General features: G+C 38.6%; 1 protein-coding gene across 1 annotated transcript; it reads left to right on the forward strand.

Annotated features, from left to right (window-relative positions):
- Positions 1-1,170: 1,170 nt before the first annotated feature.
- On the forward strand, positions 1,171-22,882 carry APTX (APRATAXIN-like protein). The gene is made up of 6 exons (XM_090004131.1): positions 1,171-1,329; positions 1,439-1,560; positions 4,258-5,192; positions 21,202-21,958; positions 22,049-22,219; positions 22,310-22,882. Exons 1-6 carry the CDS (start codon positions 1,299-1,301, stop codon positions 22,643-22,645), a joined length of 2,352 nt encoding a protein of 783 aa, XP_089860257.1. The 5' UTR covers positions 1,171-1,298; the 3' UTR covers positions 22,646-22,882.
- Positions 22,883-25,500: the final 2,618 nt, after the last annotated feature.

The raw sequence follows: 25,500 nt of genomic DNA on the forward strand, positions 1-25,500 counted from the left end.
AGCATGCTATACCACTAGTGGGAATTGTATGAGAAGAAGAAAAGTAATAAAAAGCCACCTGGGTTTTTCCAGGCCTTAAAGAAAATCAAGACACCATTTCGTAAAATTTTGTGCATTCAACCCCTGCTTGCTTTTCAAAAGAAGTGATATTTTCGTGATAGGTGAGATTTTAAAATGTCACAATTTTCAGTATTATATCAAAATGTTAGGATTAACTTGCGATATATTCAAAATATTGCCATTCTCACATATATTCTATGCGGTATAACCATCTTATTTAATTTTAACCCGACTCCCCGGTCCTTCGTTACATGCATTGTGTCTTGATTTTGAGGTAGTCATGGCCGATAGCTCCAAACCCCGTGGCTGCCTCCTCACCCACTAGTGAGTCTGCTGCTTCAGCCTTGCCACAAGTAGGGATGGCAGTGGGGCGGGGCGGGGGACAAGGTCTCCACCCCCGCCCCGCCTCAAGATTAGAACCTCCATCCCCGGTTCAAACGGGGATGAGGAGGGGGCGGGGAAAAGTGTACGTCCATCCCCGCCTCCATCCCTGAACGGGGATGGATTTTAACCTTCGTCCCCGTCTCCATCCCTGTTTCATACCCTTCATCCCCAGTCCAAACGGGGCGAGGCAGGGCCCCGCTTTCCCCGTTCCACTGCCATCCCTAGCCACAAGGGAGCAATTTATCTTGGGTATCTAACTCATGATGTCCAGTTTGAACATCTCAATCCACCTATACAGGTGTGTGGAGCACTTTGAGTTCAGTGTTGACCTTAGCCCTCCTCTGCTAGGGCCTGGCTCCCGAACCGTACGTAGGCTGCTGCTTACGGCCTTTCCTAAGGTGGTGGCTCCGAGCACAAAAAGACTTGAAAATCCCTTCTCCCTTGTTGCTTTTTACTCGCTCTTCCAACACTTTATTCAATCCCGCAGCCAAGCATTTCATAATCACTTTTTTTTGTTTTTGTTTTGATATTTACACGAACAAACCGGCCCTCAAGATCGAAGACCTGACCGCTCTGCCGTACTTACGGTCGCTTCTCGCTTCACGCATCGCTTCCGATACCTGATTCCCAATATGGCCACTATGCTGCAGGGTTAACGCTTCCTACACGTTGGCCACCTGGAACAGAGCTAGAGTCAATACGCGGGCTAGGTTCGACCATTCTAGACCTATGTTATATGAACATATGTCAGACTGAACCCAGTCCACAGCAGGCCCGGCTTTCCTGTAGAGGTGTGCAGCCATAATCACACGCACTGATATCAGATTGCACCCTCTCTTGAAACCTCCCTCACGATGGCTACAGAGCAATCCGGCATCCCACAAGGTTGGTCATCGGAATGCTTGTTCCATGCTTCTCGATTCTCCCGTTCATCGTCTGCAATCCCATCCCTTTTGTTTTCATTCTTATTATTGATGGCGACGAGATTTTGCAGGAAATGGGGAGGGTGGCAAACCCATCGTCCTGATTCTGGTGGGAGCTCCTGGCAGCGGGAAGTCTACCTTCTGCGATAATGTCATGAAGGATGCTTCTAGACAATGGGTTCGCGTCTGTCAGGTGTGTAGATCTCTCTTTTTGGCATTTTCCTCGTTGCCCATCATGGGTTTTCACCGAATTTTCAAAGATTCATTGGTTTCATCATGTTTAAGTTTGTGGGTATCCGCAGAATTTGCATATTGGTAGATTTCGTTGTGTTTAAATTTGTGGGTATTTGTTTGTTTTTGTATTGAACATGTGAAACCATGGTACATCTATTGATTTAGGCAAAGTATGGTTTCTCCGGAGAGTTCCACGCATTTTATTTTCTGTATCTGTTGGCACTTCTGGTCGCTTTTTGGTGTATATACCAAGTTGAGGAGTCACCCAATTAGTATTGTAGGCCAGGCAGGAATCTAGATAATAAGTGCTCTTTGTGAGTTTGAAGATGCTAATGGCTAGCCTTATATGCCTATTTTAAGGGAGAATGAATCTCTACTCTTCGGTTTCTTTACATCTGCTGACTGCTTGAAAGCTAATGCAGAACTTGGTCTATAGTATAAATTTGTCTCGTATGTATGTGCCTTTCATAGAATTTTGTTGAACATCCATGAGTTTTCACATGGGCAGTGAATACAGTATGAAGTCAAGTGCAAGCAGGCACCAGAATTGGATGGGGGCATACTCATTTTTACAGAAGCTTTCTGTCCAGTGTCCATCGTAGGTTGTGTTATGAGTATATTCTTGTAAAACTTAGATGTTAGAAGCGAGTAGGGTACATAGACCAATAATGGATAGATGAACTAATCTTTATAAGTACCTTCCAGTGTAGACCTTGCTTTGTTCTAAATTGGATTTGATTCGATACTAGAAGCCTGTTGCTTCTACTGCTTTGGTGAAGACCAAAAAAGGAACAAAAGAAACAAAATGATTAAAATGACTTGGTTCAAGTTGTTTAGAGTTGGTTTGAGCGACTTGCGTATATCTATGGCCATACCTGCTCACTTACTGATAGTGGTTTGTTTGAATGTATTGGGATCTCTTTGAAGCCAAACCAAGAACACCATGAAAAAAAGTATAAAAGACTAATTCTGTAGAAAGTGAATAATTTTTGTTAGAAATACTACCAGAAAGGTTGACTCTTTAGAACTTGAGCAAATATAGAAAATGGTAGTCAAGTTATATAATGATTTCTATTTGGTAAGTTCATGGCTATTAACTTGTGGTCATTTTTCTATTCAGCATCCATTCTACAGAAATTAGAAGCTATGCTAGATTGTACTCACTATAAAGAGCAATTAAAACTGACAAAAAGTAGCAAATTTAAAATAGATTAAGGTGGTAAAATCTAGTGTTAGAATTTTGGTAATTTTTCGAATTGTATCAGTTGGCAAATCCTTTGATAAAAAGATGCAAAGAATACTAGGAGTAAGACATAAGTTAATTGTTGCTAATTTAAGATAAGAAAAAATAATCATGAAATATAGCTGAAACTTAAACATCTTACAAATTTAACTCCTGAAAATATTATAATTTAACATTATATTTTTTTAGAAAAAAGTTAGTTATGTTTACTATTTTCAGAATTATGGATTTCTAAAGTTTCTAACCAGAATGCAGATTTTTTTTTTAAAACTTATTGCATGAACATCTAAATAAGAAGCAAGAATGAAATGACATAATTATTTCACAATAAAGCAGAAATGCTGTTTTGCTGGTACTATTGATGAAATGAAGAATCCAATATCTTTCCAGAAGAAAAAAAGGATAAATCCAATAATCCAATCTTTTGAATGATTTTTTTTTTTGATATTTTGGAGTACATGGCTTTCTATACTAAAATCACATTATGGTTTGCATGATGACCATGACCTGATCACTCCTGATTTCATAATTTGATTAGACACAAAGAAAACTTGATGCCAACAGCTGTTATTCATGATTGCTGTCTTTATTTCTAAGATTCTGACATACACTGCTAAACTGGAGCAAGAAATTCAAGTCCATGTGTATATGTCTTCAAAATTATCCATGTGTATAATCATATTTTGTCCCTTATCATATGAAGTACCATTTCCATCTCAAGTAGCACTTAATCTTATACACACTTTTTGGTGAAAGATGCATAATGTATTTCAGTGTTTCTGTGAAGAGATGTAATTGCTTCAATTTAGTCCCAAAATCCATATCTTTGAATATAGTTCACCATTTTGTTAAGGTTTTGTTCCTTTTTCTCGTTTGATATGTAAGCCTTCTAGGTAAACATCCCAGTCTTATTCTATAAGACCAATTCAAGAGCTGTCTCATCTAGTCCCAGCAATCAAGGCACACATTATGACTTGTACGTGGTTCAATATGGCTGGAGAAAGAGAGCATTCTGACCAATGTTACATTTTAAAGATGTTGCAAGGTGATGACTGACACTGGTGTAAATTTGTTGTGGATTTAATGGTACCATATTTGGGATGGTGTCAAGGACTTTGTCATTTTTGGTAGGAGAGAAATCATATGATATTCAAATATGAAGAGAAAAGCTGTTTGTTTGTTCATCCTAGAGCTTCATTCCATTAGTAATTTAACCTAGAGAATTGCTCTCTTGATGAAATGTTTATTGAACAGGGGTGGGCTTTTCCTTTCTGACCTTTCAATGTGGATGAATACTTCCTTGCTTTGTCTGTTGATCCTAGAGATGCCCATTGTACACAATTTTGTCTTGGTATATGTGATTCTTTAGTAATTTTCATCTTTCTTTAGTCTAATTTTTTATTATCCTTTCAGGACAATATTGCAAATGGGAAGGCTGGGACCAAGTTCCAGTGCTTAAAGAAAGCATCTGATGCATTAAAGGAAGGAAAAAGTGTGTTTATTGATAGATGTAATTTAGAAAGAGAACAACGAGCTGAGTTTGTGAAGCTTGGTGGGCCACAATTGGATGTGCATGCTGTGGTCCTTAATCTTCCTGCTCAACTTTGCATTGCACGGTCAGTAAAGCGTACTGAACATGAAGGAGGTTTGCAAGGAGGAAAGGCTGCAGCAGTTGTGAATCGAATGCTCCAAAAGCAGGAAATGCCAAAATTAAGTGAAGGGTTCTCTCGCATCAGTTTTTGCCATGTTGAAACTGATGTTGAAAATGCTGTTAATACATATACTAACTTGGGTGCATCAGATAGTCTTGCACCTGGATGTTTTGGTCAGAAAAGCTCAGATGCCAAAATTCAACTTGGTATAATGAGGTTTCTAAAGAAATTACCCCCATCTGAAAATTCCAATATTTGTCAGGATTCTGATGCTGAAAAGGTAAAAGGGTCAAAAAAAGATTGCTGTTCCGAAGAACTGAAAGAAACCATTCCATCTGGAGATGTGGAAATGCATGACAAAGGGTTAGAATGTGATCTGGCTGAGAATATTTTTGTTGCTGATGGTTGTCATACACTAGCTTTTCCATCAATTTCAACGTCAGACTTCCAATTCAGTCTTGAAGAAGCATCTAAAATCCTTGTTGAGAAGGTCAGTGAATTTTTGAATAAGACTGGAAATGTCAGATTGGTTCTTGTTGACTTAACAGAGTCGTCAAAGATTTTGTCTATGGTTAGTGCTAAAGCTGCCCAGAAAAAGATTGATCCTAAAAGATTCTTTACATTTGTTGGTGATATTACTCGTTTGTATACTGGAGGACGTTTACGGTGTGATGTAATTGCTAATGCTGCCAACTGGTAAGCTATTTTGCTCTTTATCATGTATAAAATGAACCTATCTATAGAAATTATTGGAAGATTGAGCAATTGCCAGCTAGAATACATAGTTTAAGCTGATATATCTTATTGAAAATATCTTGGGTCATAAAGTATATTTTGATACTGGGTTGTTTTACCCATGTTTATTTATTCTGTGTGTTTACGGGTTTGGATCTGGACCCGAAACCTATGTATTAATCCAAACTCCTTTGTATTCTTTATATTGGGTCGGGAACTGATGTAATATAGTGTAATATCTGTCAATTTTACTCCTTCTGTATGTGTCAAGGATCTTCTCACGAAGAAGACGCTCGTTGAAGGAGAACAACAAGAAAACATGTATGTCCTCAAGGAATCTTCTTCTTCTGTTTGTGGTGCTTCATGAAATTCGTCGGTCATTCAGCCAATCCAGCTAGTGTCGTCCAAAGATTGTTTTAGTTTATCTCAGTGTAATAAGCCAGAGATTTAGCATCATCGTTTGGGTCATTGTAATGGTTCATTTATTAAGAAACTTGTGTTGAGTTGACTTGTTCCAGAGTCTAGTCTGAGTGTTGAGTCTGATACTTCACTTTGTTCCAGCTGTTAACTATGTAAGAGTCATATTCTTCCTTTTAATTCAATAAATCAAAGAGCTTCTGTGCCATTTAAAATTGTCTATTCTGATGTCTGGGAACCTGCCCCACAATCTTCTTTATCTGGTAGTCGCTATTATGTTACTTTTATTGATAGTTATTCCAGATATACTTGGATTTATTTTATGAAACATAAATCCGAGGTGTTCAAGCTCTTTCGCTCATTTTACACTTTAGTCTGTAATCCATTCTCGTCTAAAATTCAACATTTCCAATGTGATGGGGGGGGGCGAGTATTTATCAAAAGAATTTTCTGAATTTCTCCAAGATAATGGAATAAGTCATCGTATATCTTGCCCACCTATGTTATATGGGTGTGGGTGCGACACGGGTGCGGCGCAATTCCAAAAAATTTGGACACGGGGACTCGACTATATATATATTAAAAAAATATATATATATTTTAAATATATATAATTATATATAACAATAAATTAACACATAAAGATTGTAAAATTTAAAGCAAAAATAAAAAAACAATTCTTAACAACACAAACTTACCAAAATATAACACGTAAAGAAGCTTGTGAGTGTGATAAACAACAAAACTTATCATAAATTTGCCTCATCGTTTGAATTAGAGGGAAGAACATGATCAATGTAGTCCATGTTGAGAGTATGCAAATTATGTTCTCCCTCCAAGTCAGAATCTTCTGGATTTATATCCCAATTCTTGGATGGTCCACAACTGCATCAAAAAATGACTATATTAGTATCTAACTTAAAACTTTGAATACAAATATTTTAACACAAACTTTGAATACAAAGAAAAAAAAGTACCTATACTCTTCTTTGGTGCGACGAGAAATTAATCGTAGATTTGAGTGAACATAAACCAAATCTTCTGCTCTTTTACTAGTGAGTTTGTTTCTTTTAATGTTGTGAATTTAAGCATATGTACTCTAATTTTTTTCACAACAAGATGATGTAGCAGGTTGGGATAACAACTTCATTGCAAGACGTTGCAGATTTGGTGTCTCTGATCCATATGTTGCCCACCAATTAAGGGAATCTTCCTCGTCCCTTGCCACGAGTGCTGCTAAAGAATCAAATCTCCCAGTAGAAAACTTGCCAAACTCACTATTTACAACCTTAAACATGTGAGGATCATTAAAAAGTCTTCCCAAAAATATCATTCTATTTCTTGATATCTCAGGATCTTTATTTGGAGAAACACGACCAACACCTGCTGTCAACCATTTTTTTGCATAGTATTTTGGATTGAGAGAGTGTGCCATGCAATGCAAATGTGTATTGCTTTTATCCCATCTTCTCACTAAAACTGAATGTACATGATTGTAAAATTCTGAATCATCAAGTGCAATATCTTTCTTCTCATGTTTAAAAATGATACTTTGAATTTTTTCAATCATATTGTCCCACATTTCATAAATTCTATGAAGCATGATACATCTCTGTCAACTTCTCTCAACATTTCCAAATAGGCTTTGTAAATTCAACAAAATATGTAATTTTATCCCACCAAAAATCATCACAGATGCATTTTTTAATAGCTTGAGCCTTGACATCATCTTCAGTACGATAAAAATCCCAATCTTGATCAGCCACCATCATCATCAATGCATTCTTGAGTTGCTTAATTCTTTTCATCATAACAATGAGATAAGCAAAACAAGTTTCAACAACTTTCACTAACTTGAGATAAAAATGCCTATTAAATATAGAAAGAGCATGATGATGGTTTACAACAAAATTTCTAATATTTCGAACATCATGCTCTATTTCCTCAATCCATAAACACATTTCGTGTGCATATGTATAATCTTTTGATGGATTGCATATACTCTTAAGTGCCAAATTTAAATTGTGTGTTGCACAAGGAGTCCAAAAAATATGTGAACATGTATCTTCACTTGCCAAATTCATTCCTGCACGACTGCAAACTGGAGCATTGTCAGTAATGATTTGCACCACACTTTCTTCACCCACTTTTTTTATCACTTCGACAAATAATCTCTTTAAATATTCAACATCTTTATACTCTCCAGATGTATCAACAGTCTTCAAAAAGATTGACCCATTAAGTGAGTAAACAATGAAGTTTATCAGTGGTCGCCTTTGTATATCAGTCCACCCATCAGAAACAATCGACATTCCATGTCGTTTCCATGCAAATTTTTGGGTCTCTAACAAGTCTTTAATTCTATTTTTTTCCTCTGCAAGAATGACTACTCTTAGTTTTTCTGAACTAGGAGGCACATAACCACTCAAATTACAATTAGCCAAAGATGTAATCATATCTTTCCAGTATGGACTTCTAGCTACATTAAAAGGAATCGAGCTTGAGTAAAAGAATCGACCAATCTTTTTATCAATTTCTGCTCTTGCCGTGTTTTTGAATGACGCTTGTATTGTTTTATTGCTTTCCATCTTTTTTTCTTTAAAAGCTTTTCTTGTATATCACTAGCAATAGGAAAAGACAAATTAATCAAATCGCTTCTCATCTCTGCAATTTTTTTCTTTTCAGCTTCCTCTTGTTCTTTTTTTAATTGCTTTAACATGTCTTTGTCAACCTCAAAACATGCCCTAATTCCTTGACCACGAATATGCAAAAGATGTGCTTTCACACGCGTATAAGAACCTGTGAAAACAGTCTTACATAGATTACAATGAAACTGCACATTTCCACCACCACCACTACTAGCTTTTACCCCTTTTGTCACAAGCCTCCAAAGTGGTTGAGAAACTTCTAATTCAGGGTTAGAACTTAAACCAAATGTATTGACACTACAGCTAGAACTCGCCATTATATATGAAAAGTGAAAAGTGAAAACTGAAAACTGAAAACTGAAAAGAAAATAAGTAAATAAAATAAAGTTAATAAACACTTCAAAATAATAGTAATAGGAGCTCCAGGTTCGTTCCCTCTGTGCAAATCAGGTTCAAACCGGGCCCTCCTCTGCAAACTAGGTTCGAGATAGGGGGCCTACCCCCTATCTAACGCAAAAAGGAGGGGCAGGGCAAGCCCCTGCTGAACCTTATCAGTGCCAGGGGCTTTGCCCTTGCCAAAAAGCCAATGGCAGGGGAAATGAGGAGGGGCTCGGCCCCTCCTCGTTTCCTTTGCTTTTCGGCGGGTCAAGGCTCGACCTGTCAGCTGATCCCCCTCCTTCCCCCACTCCTACTTCTTACCCCTGTGATAAAAGGGAAATGAGGAGGGGCTGAGCCCCTCCTCTATGAATCAGAGGCACTGGGAGGGGCTGAGCCCCTCTTCCGCGAGCAGAGGGTGCAGGAGGGGGGGCGAGCCCCTCTTCTACGAGCAGAGGGTGCGAGGGGGGGGGGGGGAGGGGCCTGCCTGATATAAGCGAAACGAGGAGGGGCCAAACCCCTCCTTTGTGAATAGGAGGCACAGAGAGGGGCCGAGCCCCTCTTCTGCGAGCAGAGGGTGCAAGGAGGGAGGCTGCGAGCAGAGGGTGTAGAAGGGTCGACATACCTGTTGAGTGTTGATGGAGGGGGAGACGGTGGCTGGCACCTGTGCGTATCGTCGCCGGAGTCTGGATCACCGACATGGGTGTAGGAGAAAGCTGCAGGGGCTGAGGGGGAGAGGCAAAATCAAGAGGGTAAGCCCCTCCCCCTGTCGATAAACCCCTTTTAGGGTTCGATTGCAAATGAAATTTGGATCTGGGTCGGGTCTGTACCCGACCCAACCCGGATCCAAAATATATTTTAAAAATTAAAATGGATATTTTTGGATTCGGTCAAAGTTGACTGAGTCCAAAATGTGGATGGTCTCGGCCTCGACTCGTTGACCAAGTCCGACTCGGCGTTGACCGAGTCCTGGCTGAGTCCGAAGCCGCACCCGAGTCCGCACCCGTGTCGGGGCGTGTCGACTCGGGTGCGGCACCTCCTTAGCCGAGTCTGTGTGGCTTAGTTGCCCACATACACCACAACAAAATGGTGTGGCGGAAAGAAAATATTGACTCATTATGGAAAGTGCCTTGAGTTTATTGCATGACACTCGCATTCCCGTGAGTTTGTGGATGAAAGCCTTCCACTCTGCTGTGTATATCATAAATCGTCTACCCATGAGATTGCTAGAAAACCAATCCCCTTATTTCGCACTTTTCGGGATTCAACCTGATTATATTGAATTACGAGTGTTTGGTTGCATATGTTATGTTCATATTGATAGCTCTCAACGTGATAAGTTTCAGGGCAAAGCATGCTGGTGCAAGTTTGTTGGATATGCCGATCAATACAAAGGGTATCGATGCTATGACCCTACCACTCATCGCATCAGAGTCTCACGAAATGTTGTGTTTGATGAAACCATTGTTGAGGACTCAGGGAGTATTGATGGGCACAACAGGAACGTTGAGTGGTATTAGTCATGGCTTGCTACTGAGTTACTTAACCAGATAGAGACGCATGATGTTCCCTCATGCCACACATCACCTATTGAACGAAGTGAGATTGATGTAGAGCCTCAGATGGAAGGGTTGAGAAATACGTAGGCTCCTATCATGCCTACTTCAGATGCCGCAAAATTTCAAGGAGTCGTCTATGTACGACGAAACAAGAATAATGCTCAGCGAATCGATGTGCAGCCTAGGCGGATTGGAAGAATTTGCCACTCTATTGAGAGATGGGTCATTTATAACAACTTCTCTACGGGCCTACAATTATTCGTTTCTCAGATTGAAAAGCAAGATGAACCCATCAGTTTCTCGCAGGCATACATGTCGGTCAAGTGGGTTGAGGCTATGAATGAGGAGATGGAAGCTTTGCATGAATGTGGAACTTGGAAAATTGTTCCTAGACCCTCAGAAAAAAATGTTGTAGGTTCTAAATGGGTCTATAAGATCAAGTATAAACCTGATGGATCCATTGAACGCTACAAGGCGAGACTTGTAGCCAAAGGCTTTACTCAAGAATACGGGCAAGACTCTGATGAGACGTTTAGCCCTGTGGTTAAAATGGGAACCATTCAATTAATTTTATCTTTGTCGGTTCAATATGTATGGACTCTCAGTCAGCTTGATGTCAAAAATGCATTTTTGCATGGCAGTCTGAAAGAAGAAGTGTATATGGAGCAGCCCTCTGGTTATGCAGAACACAGTCCCAACACGCATGTCTGTAAATTACGAAGAGCCATCTATGGGCTAAAGCATGCCTCTCGTTTTTGGTTTGATAGCTTCTCTGTCGAAGTTCAACGACATGGGTTCATTCGATCTCACCTCGATCATTCTCTATTTATCTTTCGAGATCGTCAGGTCAGTCTTTTACTTCTCATATATGTAGATGATATTATCATTACTGGGAATTCTGATGAACATATAGAAGCTACAAAAGTTCTCCTGAGTCGAAAGTTTAAGATGAAAGATTTGGGGGTTCTACGTTGTTTCTTGGGGGTTGAGGTAGACCGGCGGGATAAATATCTTTCATTAACTCAACACAAATATACCTTGGATTTATTGGATAAGGCAGGTATAATGGATTGTTAACCTCTATCCACTCCCAGTGTATTGAATCATAAGCTCAGTGCTCAGGATGGGGAGGCATATGGAGATCCCCAGACAATATCGCAACCTTGTGGGTATGCTTCAATATCTCACTTTCACTAGACCAAACATTGTGTATGCAATAAATCAAGTCTCGCAATTCATGCATGAACCGCGCACAGAGCATATGAATGCTGCGAAGAGAATCCTTCGATTTTTAAAGGGAACTCTTGGGGATGACTTAGTCTATCATCAATCTAAGACTAAAGGAGAGCAACATCGACTAGTTGTATATGTAGATTAGGCTGGAGATCCAGATGACAGAAGGTCGGTTTTTGGGTATTGTGTTTTTATTGATGAAAACTTAATAGCATGGAGTAGCAAGAAACAATGTGCACGATCTAGTACTGAGGCCGAGTATCGGTCTATGGCAGCAGCTACAACAGAGGTTACATGGCTGAGGCATCTTTTGATAGAATTAGGAGAAACTATTCTACCCACTACCCTTTTATGTGATAATCAGAGTGCCATCCAGATTACTTTCAACCCCATTCATCACAGTCGTACAAAACATATAGAGATTGATAAGCATTTTATTCGGCAAAAGGCAGAAGACAGGGAAGTTAAACCAGCCTATATTCGGACGGCTGATCAGGTGGCGGATTTGTTCACTAAAGGTCTTACCAGCATACGATTTTGGTTCTTGAAGAACAAGTTGTCCATGGTGCACGACCATGCACAACTTGAGGGAGGGTATTGAGACTGGGTTGTTGTACCCATGTTTATTTATTCTGTGTGTTTACGAGTTTGGATCTGGACCCGAAACCTATGTATTAATCCAAACTCCTCTGTATTCTTTATATCGGGTCTGAAACTGATGTAATATAGTATAATATCCAGACCCAATCCACTTTACAATATATATAACATATAGGGCACAATCCTTGTACGAGGGATCATACCATCTGTTGCAGCCGCCCCTCTCTCTCACAATCTTCTCCTTCTTCTGCATCAACCGAACACTGGTGGATGAATTCTAACAGTGTGATCATTTTATTCCCTCTAGTATGCCGTGACTCTCTTAATGTTGAACCATTGTCTTTTGTACTTGATCTTGTTAAGCAACACAAGGCCGGGTGTTCTTGCTCCAAACTGCAGATAGCAGGAAAACCATGTGAATATTTATCATGAGAAATTAAAGATCAACTGTAGGTTGCATCACATGGATACAGGCAAAATGATACATAATGCAAGATTTTTTTGTAATTTTTTATTAAAAATAGTATAAAGGGGACATGACAGGAGTCAATTTGAGCGTTCCTGTGGCATAGACTTCAGGGTATATATATTCATAATATACTCAATGTATATGATAATCATCTAGGCTGATAAGAACACATCTAGTGTAGCTTATCTATGATGATGTTCTTGCTGTACCTTTGCCATTTTATTCTGAAGTATGGAAACAGTATCTCTAATGGGGAATACTTCTGGAATGTCTGTCTTGGAACTAGGATGTAGACAAAAAAAGTTGTCACCAAAGCTATAAAGCCACATGCTAACACACACATGTATATATATAAAACACCAAAAGAAGAGGAAGTAATAAGGGAGTCTTTAGTGAAGTCGATGTATTATGATGAAGCAAATATTGACAAAAGCGTCAAAATCTCCCAAATGTCAGACTAAAAAGTTCCAACTTTGTGGAGAAATCTAACTCGGAACTTTAGTAAGTTTTTGTCCTTATGTGCTTGTGCACTGATGCATATGATTCTATTAAATGTCAACCTATGTCACTTAGGTGCGGATGTGGATGCCGGTGCAGGTGCGGGTGCGACACGGAAATTTCAGAAAACATGGTTGGGGGTGGTGTTAAAATGTAGCTCCTAAAATCATTGTAAATATAAATATATATATTTATATACATAGAGATATATTTACATATAATATATTATATGTACATATATCTCTCTATATATAAATATATATATTTATATATTTTTACCCGAAAGGGCATTTCTGTCATTTCCTGTTTTGCGCATATTCACTTTTAGAATATGCTGTATTTTTCTTTTTATTTTTACTTTTGTAATTTCTTTTTTTCTTTTTTCTTTTTTGATTTATTTTATGTGCATTGGGGGTCCCCCAATAGAGTCGTTGGGGGCCCCCAACGGTCACAAATGTGACCGTTGGGGGCTCCCAACGACTCCTTTGGGAGCCCCCTCTTTGCACCTTCTAACATTTGTATAAATAGGGGTGTTCCCCCCTTGTATTTCCTAAGCTTGAGAGTCTCAAGCATTTGCTTTTATATATTGAAATACATGCATTATTGCATGTTTATTATTTATACACTTTTTGTGTATTTTGTTCAAGTGTTGTGAGAGTGCTTTCGTGCACTTCTTTTATAAAGTTTTTATGCTTGTTTATGTATTGTCTCTTCGTAGACAATTTCACATGGTATCAGAGCCAGGTTGGTGATTGGAGATCGTGAGATCCGCCTTTGTTCGAGTGCTTCGAAAACCGTGCCTTCGGATTTTTTGAGATTGAAGTGGTGGATCTTGCTTCTCAAATATTTTAGAAGGATCTTGTGCTAAGAAGAAGTTGAAACATCGTATTGGTACGTCTTTTTTCTTCTTCTCTCTACGTCTTAATGGGTGAGAAAGAGTCTCACTTTGCCCTTGGCTTCAAATTGAATGGGTCCAACTATCATATTTGGGCCGGGAATATGGAGGCCCACATAAAAGGAAAAGGATTGTGGGGTTATGTGCAAGGAACAATTCCGGAGCCGGAACCCAAGATAACCATAATGGATGGAAGTGAAATCAAGATTCTTGAGGGAGAGGAAAGGATCAAAGCTCTTGAAGAATACTCAAAGAAACACGACGAATGGGAAATGAAGAACTTCAAGATTCTTTCTTGGTTCTTCGCATCCGTCGAAACGAAGATTAATGCCAACATTATCAAATTCAAAAAGGCATCGGAAGCTTGGCATTATCTCGAGAAGATGTATACATCAAGAGACCTATCTCATAAGTATTACCTTCAAAAGAAGGCCCTCTCCCTTACTCAAGGTGAAATGTCTATTAGGGAATATTTTGCCGATCTTTCCTCTATTTGGGATGAGCTCTCTATGCTTGAACCAAAATGGAGTGGAGAGGCAATTGAACTCCGCCACAAGCAACTTGAAGAAGATCGTTTCTTCAATTTTTTGAATGGGTTGAGACCGAAATTTGAGCAAATAAGGTCATCACTTCTATCCTCATTTACTCCTCCCTCTCTTGAAGATGTTCTCACCAAATTAAGTGGTGAGGAGACTCGTATGAATTTATGTAAACAAGGACCAAGTGTTCTTATGGTTCCTTGTAATTATGAAGAAAATAATGAGGTTAATGCCGTATCAAGACCCAGAAATAATGTAAAGACCTATCGTCCTCCTCACTTTAAATTCCAAAATCAAGGAGGAGATGGTGGACAAAGAGGAAAGCGGGACTATAGCAAGACCATATGTCACTTTTGTAAAGAACCGGGGCATATCAAGCCAGTATGTCCCAAATGGAAGAAGCTTCTTGCTATGGCCACCACCGGCGCACCACAAAAGGAAGAGGCATCATCAAGTGGGTCACTCTCGTTGAACCAAATAATGGAAGCCCTTCAACCTCTTCTCAAGGGAGCTACATCCGGTGCCGCCGTGTCTACTTCTTCCATTCCAGGTAAAGTCCCTTGGCTTTTGGACTCAGGTGCATCCTTTCATATGTCCCCAAACATGTTTTCACTTTCCGATTATTCAAAAAATGCTTCTCCATCCTTTGTTTCCACTGCGGATGGAACTTCTCTTGAAATTAAAGGAATAGGCAATTTTGAAACTCAAGATTTTTTTATTCCAAAAATTAGATTTATACCTAAACTTAATTTAAATCTTCTTTCTGTTTCTCAACTTTCGGATCATGGTTGTGATATTAAATTTTCATGTGATAAATGTCTAATACAGGATCGCCTGTTCGGGAAATTGATTGGGGAAGGCTTTAGAAAAGGCGATTTATACTACATGGAATCTCTTCGAGTTCCAAAATCTTTTTGTAATGTTGCCCGAAACAAAGATATAAACATGTGGCACAAAAGACTTGGTCATCCTAATATCACCAAGTTGTCTTACTTACATTTTGCAAAAGACCTATGTAAAAGTTCCTTTTCTTGTAATGACTGTATTCTCGGAAAAATGAAAAGTTTACCTTTTGAGCAAAGAACTATGTTCTCATCAAAACCTTTTGAAATTATTCATTCCGATGTTTGGGGACCAGCACCTGTTGTCTCAAAAGGAGGTTTTTCTTATTATGTTATTTTTGTGGATGATTTCTCTAGATATTCATGGATCTTTTTTCTTAAATTCAAACATGAAGTCTTTTCATGCTTTAGAACTTTCCATTCGATGATCAAGAATCAATTTAATAGTAACATAAAGATTTTTAGAAGTGATTTTGGAGGAGAATATCTCTCCAACCAATTTAAAACATATCTTGAAGATCAAGGAATCATTCACCAAAGATCTTGTCCTAAAACCCCCCAACAGAATGGGTTGGCCGAAAGAAAACATAGACATATTATTGAGACCACTAGAACCCTTCTTATTTCTCAAAACATACCAAATTTTTTTTGGGCTGAAGCTGCTCTTGCTTCTGTTTATCTAATAAATCGTTTGCCTTCTAGAATATTAGGAAAAATATCCCCTTTTGAGATCTTGTATAAACTCGAACCAGATTATAATAGGTTATGAGTCTTCGGGTGTAAGTGTTTCATTCTTACGGATAAGAATGACAAACTCTCTCCCAAGGCTATCCCCTGCGCTTTTCTTGGATATTCCGAAACTCAAAAGGGATTTCGATGCTATGATCTTCGAGAAGATAAATTATATGTTTCTAGAAATGTAACTTTTTTGGAAAATGAAAGTGGATTTGAAAAAAATGTTTCTCAACAAGAAAATTTTGATTATTCTTTCCTTTTTGACTTATTATCTAGTAATGATGATACATCCAGTGATGATGATATGTCATCAAACCATGATGAGAACATTGAAAGTAATATCGAAGAGCATAACCAACAAGAAGACAGGATTTCTAATGATCCTATAACATACTCTCGTAGAAACCAAGACACCTTTAGAAGTGCTATTGACCAATATAGTGAACTCATTCCTGTTCTCGATCACCGAAGGTCTGAGAGGAATAGGAGACCTCCCACTCGTTTTGTCTCCTTTGATTCCTTTTCGCCCTGATATAGGGCTTGTCTTAGTGCCATTCATTCTTATTTTGAACAAAGAAACTTTGAAGAAGCAAAGAAATGTATAGAATGGCAAGAAGCTATGCAAAATGAACTTAGTGCTCTTAAAAGGGCTGAAACGTGGGATTTTCAATCTCTACCTATAGGAAAGAAAACTATAGGTTGTCGATGGGTATTTAAAGTTAAAACTAAGAGTGACGGATCACTTGAAAGGTATAAGGCTCGCTTAGTTGCAAAAGGGTATGGGCAAGAGTATGGGATTGATTATGAAGAAACTTTTGCTCCTGTAGCCCGAATGGTTACAGTTAGGTGTCTTATCACTATTGCATCTATCAAAAATTGGAATATCTTTAAAATGGATGTGAAAAATGCCTTTTTAAATGGTGATCTTAATGAAGAAGTGTATATGGATGCTCCACCTGGCATGGAGATCCCTAAAAATAAAGTCCTTCGTCTTCGAAAGGCCCTTTATGGTTTGAAACAGGCCCCCAAAGCCTGGTATGACAGATTTACCAGTGTAATGCTGGAAAATGGTTTCTCCTCATGTTATACTGATACTGCTCTATTTACTAGAAAATCTAAAGCAGGGATTGTAATATTGTTATTATATGTTGATGACATGTTAATCACAGGTGATGATATACAAGGAGTCAAGGGTATTAAGTCCGTCTTGACTTCAAAATTTGAGATGTCAGACTTAGGTTTTCTGACATATATTCTTGGAATTGAGGTTGCCTATTCGCAACGTGGTTATTTTCTATCTCAGTCTAAACTTGCTTGTGAGATTATTGACAGATCAGGGATTTCTGATGACAAAGTATGTGAAACTCCTGAAGTTGTGGGAGCCAAAATGAAGATTGACGACGGTGTTCCTCTAACTGATCCTACTCCTTACAGACAGTTGGTAGGTTCTTTAATGTATCTTAGCATTACTCGACCCGATTTGTCACATGCTATACACATCGCCAGTCAGTTTCAACATGCTCCTACAACCGTCCATATGGGTGCTGTACTTCGCATCATCAGATACTTGAAGGGAACAGTGAATAAGGGAGTATTCCTATCCTCTTCTTCTGAATTAAAATTGCTTGCTTATACTGACTCAGATTGGAGAGGTGACCCTAGTAACCGTCACTCCACCACTGGTTTTTGTATTTTTTTAGGAGAATCCTTGATCTCGTGGCGATGTAAAAAGCAACAGAAGGTCTTCTTATCATCCACTGAAGCCGAATACAGAGCCATGGCATCTACCACCATGGAAATAGTATGGATTCGACGTCTTTTGGAAGATATGGGAGTAGTTGTCAAAGAACCAACAAAGCTATGCTGTGACAATAAAAGTGCCATCTACATTGCCAAGAACCACACATTTCACGAACGAACAAAGCATATAGAGATGGATTGTCATTATGTCCGAGAGGAATACTTGAAGAAGGTCATTGATCTGCCATATGTGACATCTGAGTATCAACTTGCCGACTTCTTCACAAAAGCTTTATGTTCGCCCAGATTTCATTTCCTTCTTGACAAACTTGCGGTTATCACACCGTAAGTTTGAGGGGGGGTGTTAAAATGTAGCTCCTAAAATCATTGTAAATATAAATATATATATTTATATACATAGAGATATATTTACATATAATATATTATATGTACATATATCTCTATATATATAAATATATATATATATTTATATATTTTTACCCGAAAGAGCATTTCTGTCATTTCCTGTTTTGCGCATATTCACTTTTAGAATATGCTGTATTTTTCTTTTTATTTTTACTTTTGTAATTTCTTTTTTTCTTTTTTCTTTTTTGATTTATTTTATGTGCATTGGGGGTCCCCCAATAGAGTCGTTGGGGGCCCCCAACGGTCACAAATGTGACCGTTGGGGTTGCACCTTCTAACATTTGTATAAATAGGGGTGTTCCCCCCTTGTATTTCCTAAGCTTGAGAGTCTCAAGCATTTGCTTTTATATATTGAAATACATGCATTATTGCATGTTTATTATTTATACACTTTTTGTGTATTTTGTTCAAGTGTTGTGAGAGTGCTTTCGTGCACTTCTTTTATAAAGTTTTTATGCTTGTTTATGTATTGTCTCTTCGTAGACAATTTCACAGGTGGGGGGGGGGGTTATTCACACACATGTATATGTATGTATGTATTCCATAAAATGCATTTACAATTATACAATTATAACTTTTTTAAGTTTTTTTAAAACTTGAACAGTTTTGGAGTTTGTCAAAGTTGACCAAATCCAAAATGGAGTTTGTCATAGTTGACCAAATCCAAAATGGTAAGGTGTGGGTTGACTGCACCCAACACTTGTTGACCTGCACCCAACAGTGTCGGGTGCCGCACTGACACCTGCACCGTCACCCACAGGGTGCTTTGGGAGTGTAGAAGCACCTGTGTTACATTGAATTCAACTAACAGCTAAACAGAAACATGATAGTTGAGGAAAAATTGCAAATGCAGGATGTTAGAAATAACTTTAGAACATTCAATAAGATCAGCATCAGATTCTTGTAGGATGCATGTTCTTTAGAGAAGCTTTTATCATGAGAGGTTTGCTATATCGTTAACTGCAGCCAAATTCAAAGAGTATAATAAACTCAACAAACGTCCATCTCAAATTCCGATGTTCAGTCAGTTTTGCCAACCCATCAGGATATGGATTGACCTAATGAGTACTAAGGAGCCATGTTTGATGTATAAGGATGCAGCAAGTGTCAAATATGGATAATCACCAGTCAATCTGGTTACTTGTCATTTTTGGAGTCAACTGTGAAACGTTTTCCCCAATAAATGTTTTGGCAATAAGCATGTCACCAAGACCTGGACAAGTAAAATTTGGCAGATAAGTAAGCATGTCCCCAAGGATAATTTTCATGTGAGGATGGTTCTGCCAAAGAGATGTGCGTTGTGAGACATCTTGGAAATGACACCTCAAATTTACTCATCCACTGTTTAATGCACTTTTTTTCCTGCTTTTCCTAAAGAGATGGGCACCCTTAATCGTAATAAAGAAGGTTTTCCAGGCTGAGAATTTTTGCATTCAAGGTAAAAAGTGGAGCAAAAATTGGAGATGATGGTTGGCTATCAAGGGATGCTCATATATAGTTATAATGAAAAATGGAATCTTCATGGATGAGGCAGGACTACTGTACTGCAGTCCTGTATAAAAATGATACCAAAGCCTATGCTGCATCTTTCTGGTTAAGGCATGATTCATTGTGGTAAGGGATGAAGGACTGGTATAAGGTGTTTCACCACATTGCTTGGAAGCTCACATGTTTTGAAGATGTTACATAACTTTTTACATGCACTTCAAGATGGTCCCCCCATCCATCCTTTTCTTGTTGTTAATGCTAATTCTGCAATTTAAGCTTCTAGTCCTAACAAAAATTAGGTTTACAGCAAAACTAGAGCATAATAATAATAATAGGGAACTAAAGACTGATGTTAGAAATAAAGGACTGGAAATTCAAAATCATGTGATAGTGTGGATAAATAATGTTCAGATTCTGAAATGCGAGTCTTCTGTTTGATGTGGTGTATATTTTATCAAAGTATCAAATCAATAGTTGGTAATATGCTGAAAAGGAATTAACTTTAGGGATGACAGATGTTCTATGCTGGGGAACAAGAGAGGATATTGTATCATCAATGGAAATGAGTGTCTGTTGGGAGACACATTCTTAGCAGCAGTCAGAATATGATAATTCTCATATATTGATGATGCATTTGATGACATGGATAAAAACTCCACAGGGACGTTTCCTCCCGTGTTGGTGTGGGTCCCACCATTGCCATCAAGCACGTAAAATAATCTCCGTCATTTCATGCCTATGTTTGAACCCACCCGCTTTCTACTGCAATTGAGGGAAGTGGCCACACTACGTGAGCTCTGGTTGGGGGTATGCAATGAGAGAGAGAGAGGAAGCCCTATTTGGGGTAGGGTGCCTCCGCCGTTACCAATTCTATGGTGTAAGAAAATAATGAGTACCCCCCTATATTACACGTACCCTACTGGGTACTGGATCTTGGACCTACTCTTTTTGTCCAGAATGACCCATGACCCATGACCCGACTGACTACTTATTCCCTCTATACACCGTTGGTGACCTGCCGACTGTAGTCTTAACAGCCTTTGGAGAATTTTCGTTTTTGCTAAAAAACGAGTGAAAAATTGTCAGACTCCTGCAGATCTGACTTTTTCTCATCATCAAACACTCCCTAAAGTTGCTAGTATAGATGGTTTCTTGGTCACATCATGTCATAAAACAGATGTGTATGCTTCAATCTGGAGTTCTGTTGTTGAACTAACACAAGAATTGGAGATTAAGATGCAGTATTCCTGCATTTCCTTTCAGATATGGCAGGGTACTCTTTTTGGTTAATCAAGTTTTGTCAGTAAACTATTTATTGTTTTAGGTTAATTAGATTAATAATTCTCTGAGCAAAGTTGTAATATTGTCTGTCCTTTGTTTAACAATGTAAAACTTGAACCAAAGTTTATAAGCATGTTGATTATTGTTTGGATCCTTTTTGATTTTTAGAAGTTTATCATCCTGGTGGGATCGATCCAGTAAATATTTTTGTTTTCTTGGTTGCAGGCGCTTGAAACCTGGTGGTGGTGGAGTTAATAAAGCCATATTTAGTGCTGCTGGTGAAGATTTTGAGCGAGCAACCAAGAGTTGGGCTCAAACTCTTGATCCTGGAAATGCTGTTGCTGTTCCTCTCCCTCCAGAATCCCCTCTTTCTAGAAGAGAAGGCATTACTCATGTCATTCATGTTCTCGGGCCAAATATGAACCCACAGAGACCAAATTATCTGGGGAAGGACTATGTGAAAGGATGTGATGTTCTTCGAAGAGCTTACTCATCTCTTTTTGAATGTTTTGCATCTATAGCACGAACTACTAAGTCACCGATGGAGCGCAATCAGATCTCCATGACAGGATCATCAGGTGAAAATCATATTCAGGGCAATCCTGACGATCCTTTTGTCAGGGATGCAGAACAGAAGGTCAAAAGGGAGGGACTATGTGAACCTAAAACTGAAAGTAACAAAAAGTGCAAGGGAGTTCCTTCCATTATTTCTAAACATGAGGTACCACATGGGCATTCTGGTTACAGACATTATGGTACTGGTTCTTCCATAGCTGAACCACTTGAAACTGTCAGTGCTGTGCTTGGTGACAGTGAGGTAAATATTGAGCAGAAGAAAAGAGGTGGTACTAATGGGGCAGGAAAGACTCGGGCTTCATGGGCACAGGCCTTACACCACATGGCCATGCATCCAGATCAGCATAAAAAGGATGTTCTTGAACTATCTGAGTCCACTGTCGTGCTTTATGACCTTTATCCGAAGGTGGGAGTTCTTACTCTTCAATTGAAAGGACTGCTTATTTCATTGTGTAGCCCATGATTGTTTCCTTACAAACTCTGCTTGCTTGTGCAGGCAAAAAAGCACTTGCTGATAATTGCAAGACTGCCCGGACTTGATAGCCTCGCAGATGTATGCAAAGAGCACATCAAGTTGTTGAAGGAAATGCACTCTGTGGGGCAGAGATGGGTAGAGAAATTTACCTCTGAGGATCTATCAATCATGTTTCGTCTTGGCTACCATTCGGTATTACTATTTCTTAGACCTGAACATGGATTCTACTTCCACATGAATGCTAAAAGCTCATACCTGTCCATCTTTGTGGTTTGAATTCAGGCTCCTTCAATGCGTCAGCTACATCTTCATGTGATTAGCCAGGACTTTGACTCTACACATTTGAAACACAAGAAGCATTGGAACTCATTCAATACTTCCTTCTTCCGTGATTCGGTTGATGTAATTGAAGAGTTAGACAAGTATGGAAAGGTTACACTAAATGAAGAGACATTGTTGTCTATGGAGTTGCGTTGTCATCGGTGCCGAAGTGTGCATCCTAATATTCCTCGCCTCAAGTCCCATGTCCAAAACTGCCGTGCTCCTTTCCCTGCAAGCCTCCTAACAAATGGGCGACTGTTGGCTTCTACAAAATCAGGAAGTAAGGCATTATCATAGGTACATATGGTCGCTTCTATGTATATGAAAATTTTGTTTTGCTGAATCGTTTACTTTTGCAATTATATGATTATATATATAGGCCGCATATGCTCCTGAGTAAGGTTTTGGCTTGGATCAACTGTTGTAAACATAGCTCTTCCTCAACTTGGTTGTGTTTTAGATGCGTTTTCTGTGAATTAATTGTTCATGATGTTCCATTTTGTCATTTATAAATAAAAACAGACTGAAGAAAAATCGTGGGGTAAACTGGTGTTGCGGGCCCCATGCCAAGATCCAAAGCAATTAAAACAGGGGATCTTAAATCATGGATCTGAGACCCCTGATGGCATAAAGGGCAGATCCTCTGATCTGAAAACGGGAGGGGGGATGAAGTTTGGTGCATTGAAGACCTTCATTTTTTGAAGCTCTTAAAGAACTGCTTACACAACACAATTGAGCTATCAAACATGGTTCTTAGTATGTAGATCATATCCACATGGCTTGTTACACAAAAATTTCAAAAAGATGTCGGTGTGTTTCTGCTGCCTATATTTGACCATGTAGTAGAACAGCAAAGTTGCAAGTACTATATATATATATAACATTAAACTAGTTGTGTTTAACATTAGATGGATTCAACCATATTAAAAATATGACTAAAATAATTTTAAAAGAATGATATTTTTTTAAAATGCATAGTTACTTTTTAAAGTATCTTTTGAATTTGGAGGCAATTCCAAAGTTGAACACTTTTAAAAAAAAAAAGTAACTAAGTTATCAAAGTTATTTTTTTTTGACCTAAAAAAGCAACCTTGTATTTAAAAAAATACTATTATTTTAAAAAGTATTTTAGTCATTTTAATAAGTTTGAATCCATCTAATGTTAAACACAATTGTTTAATATTAGATTAACCTATATATATATATATATATATATATATATATATATATATATATATATATATATATATAGTCAAAGTTGCAAGTACTCGTGGACCTTATATTATGTGTTTGCTAAAAAATATAAAAATATGCTTAAGTTTTGACCTATTTACAAAAACGTGCCTAACCTTTAAGAATTTACTAACACTTTTAGTTAAGAAACTAATTCTCAGACACATGCCTCTAACTCAGCTAGGTTTACTATGGTTAAACCATAGTTTGGCATCATGAAATTACTTTATTGCTCATATTATTATCTCTTTTAACTATCTCCCGTTAATCCTGAGGACAATCTCTCTCACCCTCTCACTCTCTCACAACCTCGTCACATCCCCTTCTCATTGCATTGTGCCCCCAATCGATGCCTATTGCCTGAGGATTAAAGGAATCATGCCCAAGTGAGTCTAAGATGCAAATCAAGGATGATAGTGGTGGCGATGGCTCTAGGGTTTCGAAACTGAACCCATGGAGTTTGAGTGGAGCAACAGGAGGAGGTCGGGAATAAAAAGAAGGTGATGATGATGAAGTTTGTTGTATGAGGATGGGTGATGGATGATGATGTCTCTCTAAAAAAACGTGGGGTCTTGTATGCACGACTATTTGGAAACTGGAAAGTCGGCCAAAAGTTAGGGTTGTTGAGAGAGAGAGAGAGAGAGAGAGAGAGAGAGAGAGAGAGAGAATATCCAACTAACGATGTGATATTTGTATTTCAATATGGTGGTAGCCATGAAAATACAAAGGTTCAACCTTCAAACACTATGGCTCAGGGAGATACAGGAAGGGCAAACTTTACCATACCAAACCATGGTAGATCCAGCCGAGTTAGAGAAGGGGTGCCTTTGAGAATTAGTTTCTTAACTAGGCGGGTATTTGTAGATTGTGAAAAGCCCGGCCTGATTTTGTAAATAGATCAAAAGCTAAGTGTTTTAGTAATTTTCTCAAAAATGTACTTTAGATCCAAGTGTTTTTGAGCATTAACATGGCTTATCTCAACAGCTGTTTTGATAATTAAGGACGATGACATCCGAACAGTCGGATTCATAGAACGTTCATCATTGCAAAATTAATGACATTACCGTATTCCACACCGTACATTCTATCCATCGAACGTTCATAATTTCAAAATGAGGGAGGATCAGGTCAGAGGCACCTCTAACGGTAACACCCGGTCAGAGATGCCTCTGATGCCGTTCATCTTAAAAATGGACACCCATCAAACACTGAATAAGGCTCATTGTGTGCAGTACCATTCAGATGGACTAACGACACGGGGAAAAAGAGTGGGGGGCATCCGAGTGATGGGCACTTCGTTCTTACAGGTTTGGATGCGGTTATCTTAAGATCAATGACATTCAAAGGAGAGCTCACTCTGACCTGAACCCATCTCTTTCAAAATTGATCAATAGTACCATATTCTCCTATATAAAGTCAAAGGTGCAAACATTATTGACTAAATCAGTTCTTATAAATAGAGACCGTATTCAGTCAGAGGCACCTCTGCTGATATTATCGTCAGAGAGATAAACAACAACCCAAACACCATGGTTAGCATTGAGAAACCACCACTGTAGTTTGGACTTGGCGTAATGGGCTGAGAGGTGTCACATTGACTGTCGACTAAAGCCGGTGTGACATGTAAAACTCGATGATTACTCCCGCCCACTGGAGATAGTTTCTTATTTGGCTTGCGCCTTGCGGCAAAGAACTTGTACCCTAGATATCAAACTCTCAACCTCCAACTTGAAAGCCTTGAGCCGACCAACCTAGCCAGGTGCACAGAACCCTTGCAGGCAGCTTGATGGTTACCCAACTTGCATATTGAAAAAAAGAAAAAATCCCATGCTTTATTTAATAAGAAACATATTTTGGATCTAGCTACTTAACATGATAAGTATTTTTTTTTAAGGCAAGCTAGGGTAAAGCAGACCCCC

The sequence above is a fragment of the Nuphar pumila genome, chromosome 4, assembly GCF_984573655.1.
Source record: "Nuphar pumila chromosome 4, dmNupPumi1.hap1.1, whole genome shotgun sequence".
NCBI classification, from domain to species: domain Eukaryota; kingdom Viridiplantae; phylum Streptophyta; class Magnoliopsida; order Nymphaeales; family Nymphaeaceae; genus Nuphar; species Nuphar pumila.